The following is a 12490-nucleotide window of genomic DNA, read 5'->3' on the forward strand; positions in this document are numbered from 1 at the left end:
GGGGAACATCACACACCGGGGCCTGTTGAGGGGTGAGGGATTAGGGGAGGGACAGCATTAGGAGAAATACCTAATGTAGATGACGGGTTGATGGGTGCAGCAAACCACCATGGCACATGTATACCTATGCAACAAACCTGCACACTCTGCACATGTACCTAGAATGTAAAGTATAACAACAACAACAACAAAAAAAGACAAAAAAGAAAGAAAGTATCTATCTTCTAAAGAAAGGGGATCCCTTCCTAAGGTAGTATCACCCTCACTTTTCACAATGGGACATGCACACAACATGAAATTTCTGTACCCAGGCATCTGGAAAAACAGTCAGGCAGGCATGGCATGAAGTCCTTCAGGGTGCGCTGGAGGGCGGGGCTGGCCATCTAGCTATGCAGTCACATTGAGCCATGAGATAATCACCTCAACGATTCGACAGAGAAGTGTAGGTACCAAGATGTGGATATGGGGGGAACCTTGAAATGTGATAAAGGACTATGCCACCAGCATGTCTCTGGAACCTATGATCGGGCAAGATTCTAAAGTAGACAGTCTGTGTCAATGCAGACTTCACAATGTCTATTTCCTTTTGAAGGAAGGTGAGTGCCGCCATGTCCCAGTTTGCCTGGATAGTCCCGGTTTATGCCAATTGTCCTGGCATAACTATTCATAGTGTTTCCTTCCACTCTTCAAAGTGTCCTGGTGTGGGTGAAGATTACACTGTCAACTCCCTTCAGGTGTGGCTCACTTATACCTCCCGGCCACCCCAAGATGCCCACAGAGCTTTCCCAGCAGAGCCCACTAGTCAAGATTTTTCTGCTCCTCCTCCTGACCCACTCCCTCAAGGCCAAGGAACCCCAAACATATCCCTCCTGATTAAGATGTGTTTGAGAACAGCCTTTTGCAGACACTCACCCTAGAATAGAGGGGTGCAAACGATGCGGTAATTCAAGCCCGTATCCAACCCAGGAGGGCAGGGACTTTGACAGGAGCTGCCTTTCAGCGTTCTCCCCACACACCACTGAGGCAGGCCTGCATTAGAGAAACGGACTTACACCAGTGCTGGGGATGGCAGATCAAGGGGGCTCTGCCCACCCTCATGTCCCCCGCTGTTAAAATCCCATCCTCCTCTGCCCCCTAAAAAGACATCAAGCCAAGCTAGTGCCTCACAGAAGCCCTCGTGAAGACAGGACGGCACTGGCCTCTGACCACGCATCTCACTCACAGGCAGATTTTGAGAGGAATGACAAGAACTTTATTCTAATATTGCATGAAATGTTTTTGAAGTAGAAATGGTTATCTGACAAAAAAATTCCTTACACTTTGACCATCTAAAAGGTTATTTTCTATAAAATTATATAAATATTTCCATGTCCATATAGGAACACAACGTTTACGGTCCTAAAAGTTTTAAAAATCAACAGAATTATATTCTTTAGATAATGATCAGCCTAGTCAGAAAACAACATTCCCCAAGCAAGCATAAAGAGAGGACACAGTTACTGACGGATAGCGGAAATGTGCTGCGGGCTGGAGTTGGGGGGCTGAAAACAATGAAAACACAATCACTGGGGCACTTGGATTTTATAAAATAAAACCTCGCAAAAACTATATGTAAAAAGTGAAACTAACCATCCAAGGTGAAGGTCAGATGACCTCCTGAATGAATTGCATTCTGAGTTGAAACAATGAATAGATCACCTGGTAGATTTGTTCTTCCAGGAGGCAAGGACCTTTTCCTTGTTTATTCTTATCAGGAAAACTTCTATTCAAGGTAGAAGGACAATTAGAGTGAAGCCTTCACAGCTGACAGACACGGCTTGTCCACTGGCTATGTCATCCTGGGCAAAGTCCTCAGCCTCTTGGAGCCTCTTTCTTTGCCTGTAAAATGTGGACAGTAATAGCTACCTTGTTGGTTGGTTGGGAAGATTAGAGGTAATCTATTGAAAGTGCTGCTAAAACTGCCCCTGGCAAGTAATGGACACTGAAAAAAGCCACTAAAACTATTTCGTGTGGGAGAAAAGGGTTTCACCCAGAATTTAATCCAACATCTACTAGTTTGCTCCCAAGGGGTTCTGTCAATCACAACCAACTTCAGAGTCTAAAACTGGACCCCTTCTGCTGCTCTGAGAGCCACGGCCAGGTAAACAGATGCTCCCTTCAGGATACTGTGGCCACTCCTTTCCTGAAGCCCCTGTGCGTGCATGCAGAAGGCAGGCAGGAGGCTGTGCTTTCCTCCTATTTGGGCAGTACCTAATCTCCAAGCCACACAAGGCCAGGTACTAGTGACATGAATTCTCTATTGAACCCCACAAGGTGACAGTCACACAGAAGACTGAAAACGAAGCTCCTGGGGCCATGCAGGGAGGCTCCTGCACACACGTCTCCCATGGAACAAACGTTTTGAGCACCACAGGCTGGGCAGGGATATGGAAGGACGTCCTGAATTGCGAGAACCTAGACCCCACAGGAGCCAAGTCTGGACTCTCAGGTCAGGCTCTGAGACCCTCACTCCAGCTGGTCAGCAACAACACTCTACTGAGAAGCCACCACTCCATGGAGAAGGGGGCTTTAAACAAAAAAAGAACTCTCCTGGACCTGAAGAATGGTGTGGCAAGCTCCCTGGCTGGGGATGTGCGAGCCAGGAAGCAGGTTCAAGCTGAAATGCACACTCCAGAGCACTGGAGAAGCGCCTGAGAGCAGCAGCAAGGACCACAAGGACACTGGTCTCGCCCTCCTAGGTGACAGGCAGGGTTCCAAGGGGTCCCCACGGACAAGCACACAGGAGAGAAAGGAACAGACTGTGCAGGAAGAAAGCAACAGGCACACCTGAGGTAAACTGTGGTCTCAGAAACATGATGCACACAGACAGGCGTCATCAGAAAGAGCCTGACAGTGAGGTCTGCAGTTCTCTGGAAAGGTCCAGTGAGGTTTTTTAGTCCTGATGAAACTGTTCTCCATTTCATAGCAGTCATCCTAAATACTCCAAGAAGAGGTTTGTGAGGAGGGTGACTCGCCTCTCACCTTCTACAGTACAGCCAAGGACTAGAGTCCAAGACAAAGCCCATGCTGATGGTTCAGTGATGCCAAGAGGCAGGCCAGGCCATCCTCTCTAGGGCAAGGCCAGTTGCACTCAGACAAGGCCACGTGCTGCACGGCAGGATGACTGGACATATCCAGGGAGTGGAAGTCCCCAAAGCTGGAGGCTAGCTCAGCCCATCCTGCTGCTGGCTGTCCTGCTCAGCTTGTGGCGAGTGGAGGCAAGTCCCTGCCCTGGCCCGCCTGCCTGGTGCCATCAGATGTACTGCTCCTCATCCCTGTCATTCAGGAGCAGAGACCACTTGTCCCCACCATCGTCCGCTGCAGTGCTGTGCCGAGATGGCTTGTCAGATGTCAGGGAGGACAGCGACACCTGGCTGACATAGCTGACCTGGTCCCATGGTGTGGCCCTGGGGGAGTCCCGCCGCCTGTCATCCATGCCGATGTGCACACTGACCTGCGATGCTGTCAGGGGCTTCATGTGGCCATGTGCCTGTGCCTCATACCTCTCCAGGTCAGGCTTCTTATAGCTGGAAAGCAGGAATGCAACAGCATCTGAGCCATTCTAGAAACAAGGCTCTTTTTTTTTCTCAGCCTGGTGAAGGCCTCTCATCCATCTTTTAATAATATTTAGTGTCAAAACCTCAAGAGTTTCCAAGGAAAAGGATATTAAACTCCCTATGGTTCCAGGAAAGCTCACCTGATTTAGAAACTTCCTAAGCAAATGCCTTGCACATTGTAGGCTGCCACTAACTTTTATTAAATGAATGCACTCATAAGTAAGTGAACATCTTTTTTAAAGAAAAAAATGATAGATAATACACAGGGACCCATGTCTGCTTGATGTTCACATTAACAGCCCTTGAGCAGCAGAGTAAGGGCAGCCCAGCATGTGGATGGGCAGCAGTGAATTGTCTGCTCATGGTGCTGATAAGTTACACGCATGCACACCAGGCTCCACGTGGGCTGCCACTGCAGCGTTTGTCCCAGGTGAATGACTGGGGAATGAGAGGCAAGTTCCACTGTTCCCTGAGCATGCAGAATGACAGGGCCTCCTGGGAGCCTCCAACAGATGCTCCGCCTGAGGGGACTCACCACTTGAGCTGCAGGGATGACAGCACCACAGACACAGAGGAGGCGGCCATGGCCGCTGAGCCCATCCAGGGCTGCAGCACAATGCCGATGGGCATGAAGACACCTGGGGAAGAAAGAACTCGCACTCACACCTAGGCCTGGGGAGAGGAGCCAGGAGAGGGCCTCAGGCACCGGGCTGGCCCCACCCTCAGTGGCCCCCGGTGAGGTCTCCACCTGGCGTGCTCGGAAGCCCCTGCTAGTGGATCTTGTTCACAGGCCCCCCAAAGTGAGGCTTCCTAGAAAGCTGGGTGTGGGGTGCTGTCGAGTGGGCCTGGCTCCCTTCCACTTGCCCTGACATTCCCAGAACCACCCACAGGTGGCATCCCATTTCAGGGCGAGCTCCAGGGCAGCGACGAACCACAGGGAGTGGGAGGAGAGGGACGAGAAAAGTGGCAGGAGGTGAGGGAGCCAGCTGCCCATCCTGCAGCCACAGTACCACAGAGGACAAACATGGCTGATGGCCATAGCCCTTGTCTAGCAGATGATCCCACCTCCAGGGTTTCATGACATCTTTAAAAGAGGAATGAGAGCCAGGTCCCAGGACAGGGTCAGGAGACAGGTATGGTCAACTTTGCGTGGCAGAGGCACACACACTGGGGGAATTAAGCTCCTGAGCCAGCTCTGGGGACAGGAAGTAAACCTGCCTAACTCACTGGGCTCAGGAGGCCAACACCCTGTTACACAAGTCACCACTAACCACTCAGACACAAGGGAGACTGAGGCAGGAATGCTGTGATTACAAACTTGATCTCTCCTCAGCCCATGGAGGAGCACTGCCTTGCAGAAGGGTCTGGAACTTTTCACTGCTATGTTCCCGGGGCAGGGAGCAGGGGGCAGGGGAGAGGCGTTTCTTGGGGAGGGGGAATGAGGGGGAATTACAAAGCAGAAAAATCTATTTCTTTTCTTTTTCTTTTTTCTGAGACAGGGTTTTACTCTTGCCCAGGCTACAGTACAGTGGTATAATCATGGGTCACCGCCACCTCCAACTCCTGGGCTCAATAAATCCTCCTGCCCCAGCCTCTGTACTCCCAGATAGGACTAAGGTGTATGCTACCATGCCCAGCTAATTTTAAAATTTTTGTAGAGATGAAGTCTCACTATGTTGCCCAGGTAAGTCTTGAACCCCTGAGCTCAAATGACCCTCCTGCCTCAGCCTCCCAAAGTGTTGGGATTACAGGCATGAGCTACCACACCTGGCCAAAAAGCCATTTCTTTCCATGATCATTTGTGTAATTCAGAGTGAAACTTGGGCAGGACTAAAGTTCAGGATAAGGTTCTGAAACACCAATAGTTGTGCCTAACATGTAGCAGATGCCCTATAATTCTTACTAATTAATTATTTCTCAGACTATATGTCTTAACAAATGGCTCTGAAAATAAGGCCACAGTAAAACAGGGCTCAGAAAATATAGCCAAGCATCTCCACTAGCTTTTTAGAAAGGAACAGAGTGAATGAAGTTTTCAGGTCCTCTTCATATTTTCTCATTTACCTTTAAAGACATATAAAGCAGGGGACATAAAAAAAAACCAGCCTTTCTAAAACATCTCTAGCCAGCCAGTGAGTGAGCCACTCACTAACCTCAGCAGAAACCTGGGAGACAGAAGCCTTTCTGGGCACAGCTGGAGCACAGTGGGTAAAAGCTGCCTACCTGCCGCGATGGGTATCCCAACCAGGTTATAAATCAGTGCCAGGACCAGGTTGATGCGTATCCTCCGGACAATCCTCTTGGAAAGGTGAATGCTAGCCACCACATCCAGCAAATCATTCTGATGGAGAGGAGCACACGGTGAGGAAGGCGTCTGCCCACCCCCCTCCCAGCACCCACAGCCTGGCTGCAGCCGCGCTCACTCTGATGAGGACAACATCGGCTGCCTCGATGGCCACATCCGTGCCAGTGCCAATGGCGACACCCATGTCTGCCTGAGCCAAGGCTGGGGAGTCATTGACCCCATCCCCCACCATGGCGACTCTCTTCCCTTCATTCTGGAGCTCCTGGACCTTGGCCACCTTGTGCGAAGGCAGCACCTCTGCAAAGACTTTGTTGATGCCAACCTAAGACAAAAGAAAGGCAACGCCTGGTGTTGGCAAAAGGTATCAGATAGCAGCAGAAGCCTCAAATTACCCTTGCCCCTCTGCCCTCAGCCTCTGGGTCCAGTCAGTGACGTTGGTCAGCCACACCCTGCAGGTTTGCTGTCACAGGGCCAGTTCATCCCTGGCTCCCGCCCCAACACCCTGTACTGGTTTAGGCCCTGTCCTTTTCTGGATGTGCAAACAACCCCCTTGCTGGTCTCCCTGTCCACAGCTCAGTACCCTAACTTTTTTCTCCATGTGCTATCCCCATGGTCTTTCCAAAGCATCTGTACGGCCATGGGTCCCTACTCTCCTGTCTCATGTCCTCCAGCAGACCCCATGCACCTCCCAGAGGAGGGCAGCTCAACTCTCAGGTCTGCTTCTGAGGTCCCCAGAGTCTCAGGGTCTGGCAGCTGGTGGTGCCACACTTGACCACACCATTCAGCTCCCTGCGGTGTCTCCAAATCGCTGTGCTATTCTGTGCCCCTGGGAAATGCTCCTGCTGCCTGCTCTGTCCTGGGAAGGTGCAGTTTTCGTTTCCTAGCCCCTCTCACGCTTCTCAGATATAAACCGTCACTGGTCCACCTTCTTGCAAGACTGTGAGCTGAGCCCCCTTCATTCCTCACAGAGCCTGGCCCCACACCTGCCTGTCACAATCGTGGTGCTTCGTAAGTGCCTGCTGAATGGATGAACAAGTGTTAGCCAGAAAAGGGGGGAAGGATGCTAAACAGGTCCACCATTAGCAAGGAGGACCATGGAAAACAGGGGTACTGCTGCTTCCCTCAAGGAACACAATTAAGCTTTCAGAAGCCTAGAGCTCTGCACACATTTGGAGGTGCATAATTTCTAGGAATCCAAACTGGAGCCACTGCTGTGTGAGGAGTCAGGCAGCCATCCAGTGGTACTGTCCTCACAGGCCAAACAGCCTCAGGGGCTGGGCTGCCGGAGAACTGCCCAGGACTGAGTCACTTATCTGAGCACCCAAGTGAGAAGAGCTGAGCTGGCAAAATCTTCCTTTAACATAAAGGTTAGAAAATGTCTATCTTAGCCCTTAAGCCACATACTTTTTTTCCATTGCAAAGACTGGGAAAAGGTTAGAGAACAATGGAACTCCTTTTTCGAGGATGCATGCACCCAAACCCCAGGAAGAGATCTTCGCACGGCACCAGTGCTCACGTGTGACACTACATGGCCACAGAATGAAGCACGTGGAGAGAAAAGCATCCAGGGAGGGGGAAAGAGCAGGAGTACAGTTCAGTGCTGGGCCAACTGGTGCTTATTTTTGTCTCTAACTGCTTTTATGAGCTTTATGCAGTTTGCAATATTAAAGGGCTGTACCTGGGTGGCAATGGCTCTGGCTGTCTTCCGGTTGTCCCCGGTGATCAGAACCACATCCACACCCATGCTTTGCAGCGTGTGCACAGCCAGGGCGGCCTCCTGCTTGACAGCGTCTGCGATAGCAATCATCCCACAGAGCACACCTGGAGTGAACCAGCCGGCATCAGCAGCTACACAGGATGGGCACCCCGCATCAAGACACCACACTTGCAATGTTCTCATCATATAATGTTACGTGCAAAAAACAAAACGCCAAATTATATAACACAATGGGGTTTTTTTGCTTTTTAAAAAGTACATGCATTTACAGACGTACAGAAAAGTCTGGAAGCAATATAATTAAAATCTTCACAGTGACTCCCCGAGGAATAGGATTATGAGTGATTTCATTTTCTCCTTTATAGCTGAATTTTCCAAACTTTCTGCAAGGAGCATGTATGACACTTTGCAAAGTACCTGGCTTGTAATAAGAATTCAATACACGTTAGCGACTAAAATTCAAGAAATATAACAGATATCACTTAAAGTGATAAATGTCCAAACTAGAAAATCAATCCTTCTTTGTCTTTTCCTACAGAAAACACTTTGGCAGAATTTCTCTTTGAGTGAATCTTTAGCTATAGAAGCAGGAGGGTTTTTAGGGCTGAGATGTGAATGAGAACACAGTGAGGGATGACATACGAGATGGCATGACTCCTTTACTTGTGCCAATTCTGGTTTGATAGCCGAGGAGAGGGTGGATTTACAAAGACTTACAAAAAGGGAAAAAAAAGAGAGAATGTGAGAGGAAGACATATTTGGCTGGAGCATTCAAAAGGTATCATAAATTTTATTTCTTGCTTGCATATACTGTTACTTCTATTAGCAGAAACTAACATTAACAAAGTAAAGACTCTAATCTCTCTGGCATGTAAAGCCCAGGATAGAATCTGAGCACTAAAACACATGCAGTCTTTTTTTTATTTGAGATGGAGTTTCATTCTGGTTGCCCAGGCTGGAGTGCAATGGCATGATCTCGGCTCACCACAACCTCCGACTCCCAGGTTCAAGCGATTCTCCTGCCTCAGCCTCCCCAGTAGCTGGGATTACAGGTGCCTGCCACCACGCCCGGTTAATATTTTTTTAGCAAAGACGGGGTTTCACAATGTTGGTCAGGCTGGTCTCAAACTCCCAATCTCAGGTGATCCAACCACCTCAGCCTCCCAAAGTGCTGGGATTACAGATGTGAGCCACTGCACCCAGCCAACACACACAGTCTTGAGACCTGTACTCCATGCAATACCCAGTCTGTATAAAGCAGACAGAAGGGCAGGCGTGGTGGCTCACGCCTGTAATCCCAGCACTTTGGGAGGCCAAGGCAGGGGGATTACCTGAGGTCAGGAGTTCGAGACCAGCCTGGTAAAACCCCATCTCTACTAAAAATACAAAATTTAGCTTGGCGTGGTGGTGGGGGCCTGTAATCCCAGCTACTCAGGAGTCTGAGGCAGGAGAATTGCTTGAACCCGAAGGCAGAGGTTGCAGTGAGACGAGATCGCACCACTGCACTACAGCCTGGGTGACAAGAGGGAAACTCGGTCTGAAAAAAAAAAAACAAAAGTAATAACAAATAAATAAAGCAGACAGAGAAGAGTGGCATGGATCTCATTGTTTAAATGCGTCCTGTAGTTAAACCTGTTGGGAAGTGAATTCCTGCTTTGTCTGCAGGGATGAATGAGAAGGATGACTCTGAACTGCCCACCCGGACAAGAGCAACGATGATGACAAAGACAGTTTAGAATTCCAAGGTCAAGAAGACTGAGGCCAGACCAGAGCTGGCTATGGGGCCAAGATGGAGACAGTGGGAAAGAATGAAGAGAAAAGACAAAAAGGCAATCTTTTGGGAAACAGGCCTGAAATTAAGAGAGGAAGGTTTTCATTTGTTTTCTTTTCTTTTTTAAAGGAGGACTCTTTTGCCTGATATCTGCAGAAAACTGCATTTCTGAGAGAGCAGAAGGAAGGCAGAAGCAGAAGATACCGTCAATAGCCACCAGGATGGCTGTCTGTCCTTTCATCTCGTGGTCTGTCATAGCGTCACTGACGTCACTGGAAATGGTTAAGCCGTTGCGCCTCAGCCATTCACGGTTTCCAATCAGTACAGAGAAGGTCTGGGGGGCTGCATCTATTCAAAAGAGGCTGTGGTTATTTCTAAATGGTCCAATTTCGCTGTTAACTAAAACCATGCAATCCTTTTAACCGCAAAATATCCTTTTAACCAATCTGAAAAACTGTAACCTTCCTCTTGTGACAGCATCCTTTAGGACAAGAAAAAAAAAAAAGTAAAATTAATGTGTAGGACATGTGGGTATGAATTAAGATGAGGCATTAATAGGACACGCTGTATGGGTGGAAATAGTATAAACGTATTAAACATAAGGCAACGTCCGTCTTTGTCTTAAAAGTATCCACTGATTCTTTTTCTGCAGGGATTAGAAGCACTTAGGTATTTGCCCAGCACACAAAGCAAGTGTTGACTACATTCATTACTGCTTGGTATCAACGACCCCAGGTGAATCAACGAATAATCAGGCAAGTCTACATGAAATGTTTAAAACTGTAATTCCTGAGGCTAATGCATCTCTCACCTGTCACTTTCAAACAGCGTGTGCTGCTAACTGAGATGTCACTGCGCGGCCAGGCTCTGGAAGCTCTCATGGAAAGGCCATCTGGGGTTTTAAAGGCTGGAAGGTGGTATGTGGCTTCTAACCACACAATCTAAGTCACAATTTCACTACCAACACTTAAGAAAAACACTAGTCATGGGTTTTGAGTGTTTTCCATCCTTTATTCTGGTGGCTGGCAAGCTACCTTGAGAATAAGAAAGGCCATTCTTCAAAAGCAGCTGTCCCTCCAAGCAGTGTCCCTTCCTGGCTTGGGCAGACATTTCCCTCTGCTTTCCCTGACTTTTTCTGCCTGCTCAGTAAATACCAGAGTTCTACCACACAGGATGGAAACAGGAAGAACAAAAGTGGAATTCCCATCTGCCAACTCTGTGGCTTATGAGAAGCAAGACCGATTTGGGATAAGAAAGAGATGAATCAAAATCACGGTCAGCTAAACAATGCTCTACGAATTTAAGGCAGCCATAAGCAACAAAATTTACATGCACCCAAGAACATGAGAGAAACTTTCCTGGGGGTGGGGAGGCAGGCTTGGGTGCCTTAGCCATGAACCGTCCGCTGCACAGCAGAGGCCATCACTGCTGGACGTGGTGCTCTCTGTGGTTTAGCCCACCTCTACTTTGAACCAGCTGCAGAGACAGAGGCCAGCAATACCTTTTTCTGCGGGAAGGTTGCCAGCCTCATTCAGGTGACTGGCAGGTGCACTCAAAGGGCGCTCACTGTGGGCCAGGATGCCTTCCACGTTGCTGACTTTGCACCCAATTCCACAGCCTGGCACCGCCTGGAAGTCCGTGCAGTATCCCAAGGTCTCTGTTCCAAGTTCCTGGGAAGGTGGAAAGAGAGGGAGAGGAACCTGTAAGCCAAGAGGGGTGAAGTGAGAGGGAGGGGTAGGCAGGAGAGGGACACAGGGTGAAGGTGGCAAGAGAACAGTGGAAAGTGGGAACTGAGAGAAAGGAGGAAAGGGAGGTGGAATGGATGGGAAAGGTTAAGATAGTGACTAGTAATTATTTCTCCCCCTTTGGTAAAGATACTATAGCTGTAAAGTTGAATGAGACTAAACAGCCTAAAATGTTTCCCTGGGTAGGTGCCTCATGACAGTGAACAGGTTACTGAATGGAAAGGAAAAAGGCAATTCATATCAAACACCTCAAATTAAAGAGGAGTGCAGGTGCCAAAGAGAGGGAGAAGTGAATTTTATGTTGCAAATGATTTCATAAAAACAATGGAATAAGTAGTGTTAACAAAGCTCTTTGAGGTTATCAAGAGATAATTGCCTGTATATCAGATCCCCGAGGAGGAGGGGACAAGGTGGCAGGGGAAAGGAATGGCTGGGGTTTCTAGACGGCCTGTCCTCCCCCAGGCTGTGAGCTCCTGAAGGGTAGAGTTCACATTCCACTCCTGTTGTTCTCCTGAGTCTGATGCCTGGTGATGTTCAGCAAATGCCTGTGACACCGACCTCCCTTTATGATAACCTAGAACTGTGGCAAGGGCTGACTGTGAGTCTCTTATCTCCACTTGCTGCAGATGAGCCTTCTAAGCGGTTTTCCAGACCATACAACAAATGAAGGATGACTGAGGGTGAGCGAGATTCTCCCTGAAATGTCAGCAGGGAGGTGTGAAACAGTGGGCTGTCTGACCCTACATGAAGGAAAAACTAGAAATGAGGTTTCTGGAAGAGCCTCTGACCACGAAGAGTTGTCAACCATTTTTCAAGGCAACGATATCACCTTTCTACATTTACTGCTAACAGTATTGCTCAGGCTGTTTAAAAATTGTCAGGGCAATATTCTGTGTGACACGTTCTGCTGCCCCTATATTCAGACTGAAATTGAGAGAAAACAAAACAGAACATTTCACGTGGAGAGACCAAAAGAGGGCATGCTTCTCTATGAAGTGCCAAGAACCTGCCGGGCGCTCTGGCTCACCTCAGCTGGTTCCTCTCTGTCCCAGGTGCTCCCAGGGGAGTAGATTTCTCCCTCCCACCCCAATACTCCCATTTCATGTTTGTGTCCCCTTGCACTAAGCACTGTCAAAGCACTGAGTTTCCAGACTGCCTGTACTCCCCAAGGCTGTGAGCTTCCAAAGGGTAGACTTCACATCCCACTCCTGTTGTTCTCCTGAGCCTGGTGCCTGGTGATGTTCAGCAAATGCCTGTGACACTGAACTCCCTTTGTGATAACCTGAAACTGTGGCAAGGGCTGACTGTGAGCCCTATCCCCGCCTGCTGCAGAGGGGCCTTCTAAGTGCTTTTCCA

The 12490-nt window shown here is 48.9% G+C and overlaps 1 protein-coding gene across 6 annotated transcripts in view; it reads right to left on the reverse strand.

Moving 5' to 3' along the window:
* Window positions 1-1220: 1220 nt before the first annotated feature.
* Window positions 1221-12490, reverse strand: part of ATP7B (ATPase copper transporting beta) — an 81492-nt gene continuing 70222 nt past the window's right edge. For 5 of the 6 annotated variants that reach the window (XM_037986662.2, XM_037986661.2, XM_037986660.2 and 2 more), the window contains 7 exons: window positions 10891-11059; window positions 9594-9737; window positions 7580-7722; window positions 6020-6223; window positions 5820-5937; window positions 4132-4234; window positions 1221-3566 (listed from right to left, as the gene is read on the reverse strand). In XM_037986662.2, coding sequence (XP_037842590.2) covers window positions 3293-3566; window positions 4132-4234; window positions 5820-5937; window positions 6020-6223; window positions 7580-7722; window positions 9594-9737; window positions 10891-11059 — 1155 coding nt within the window. In that variant the 3' untranslated portion in view covers window positions 1221-3292. The remainder of the gene's footprint in view (window positions 3567-4131; window positions 4235-5819; window positions 5938-6019; window positions 6224-7579; window positions 7723-9593; window positions 9738-10890; window positions 11060-12490) is intronic. The other variant, XR_005236456.2, reaches the window with a different exon arrangement.

This window comes from Chlorocebus sabaeus, chromosome 3 (genome assembly GCF_047675955.1).
Source record: "Chlorocebus sabaeus isolate Y175 chromosome 3, mChlSab1.0.hap1, whole genome shotgun sequence".
Classification (NCBI taxonomy): Eukaryota; Metazoa; Chordata; class Mammalia; order Primates; family Cercopithecidae; genus Chlorocebus; species Chlorocebus sabaeus.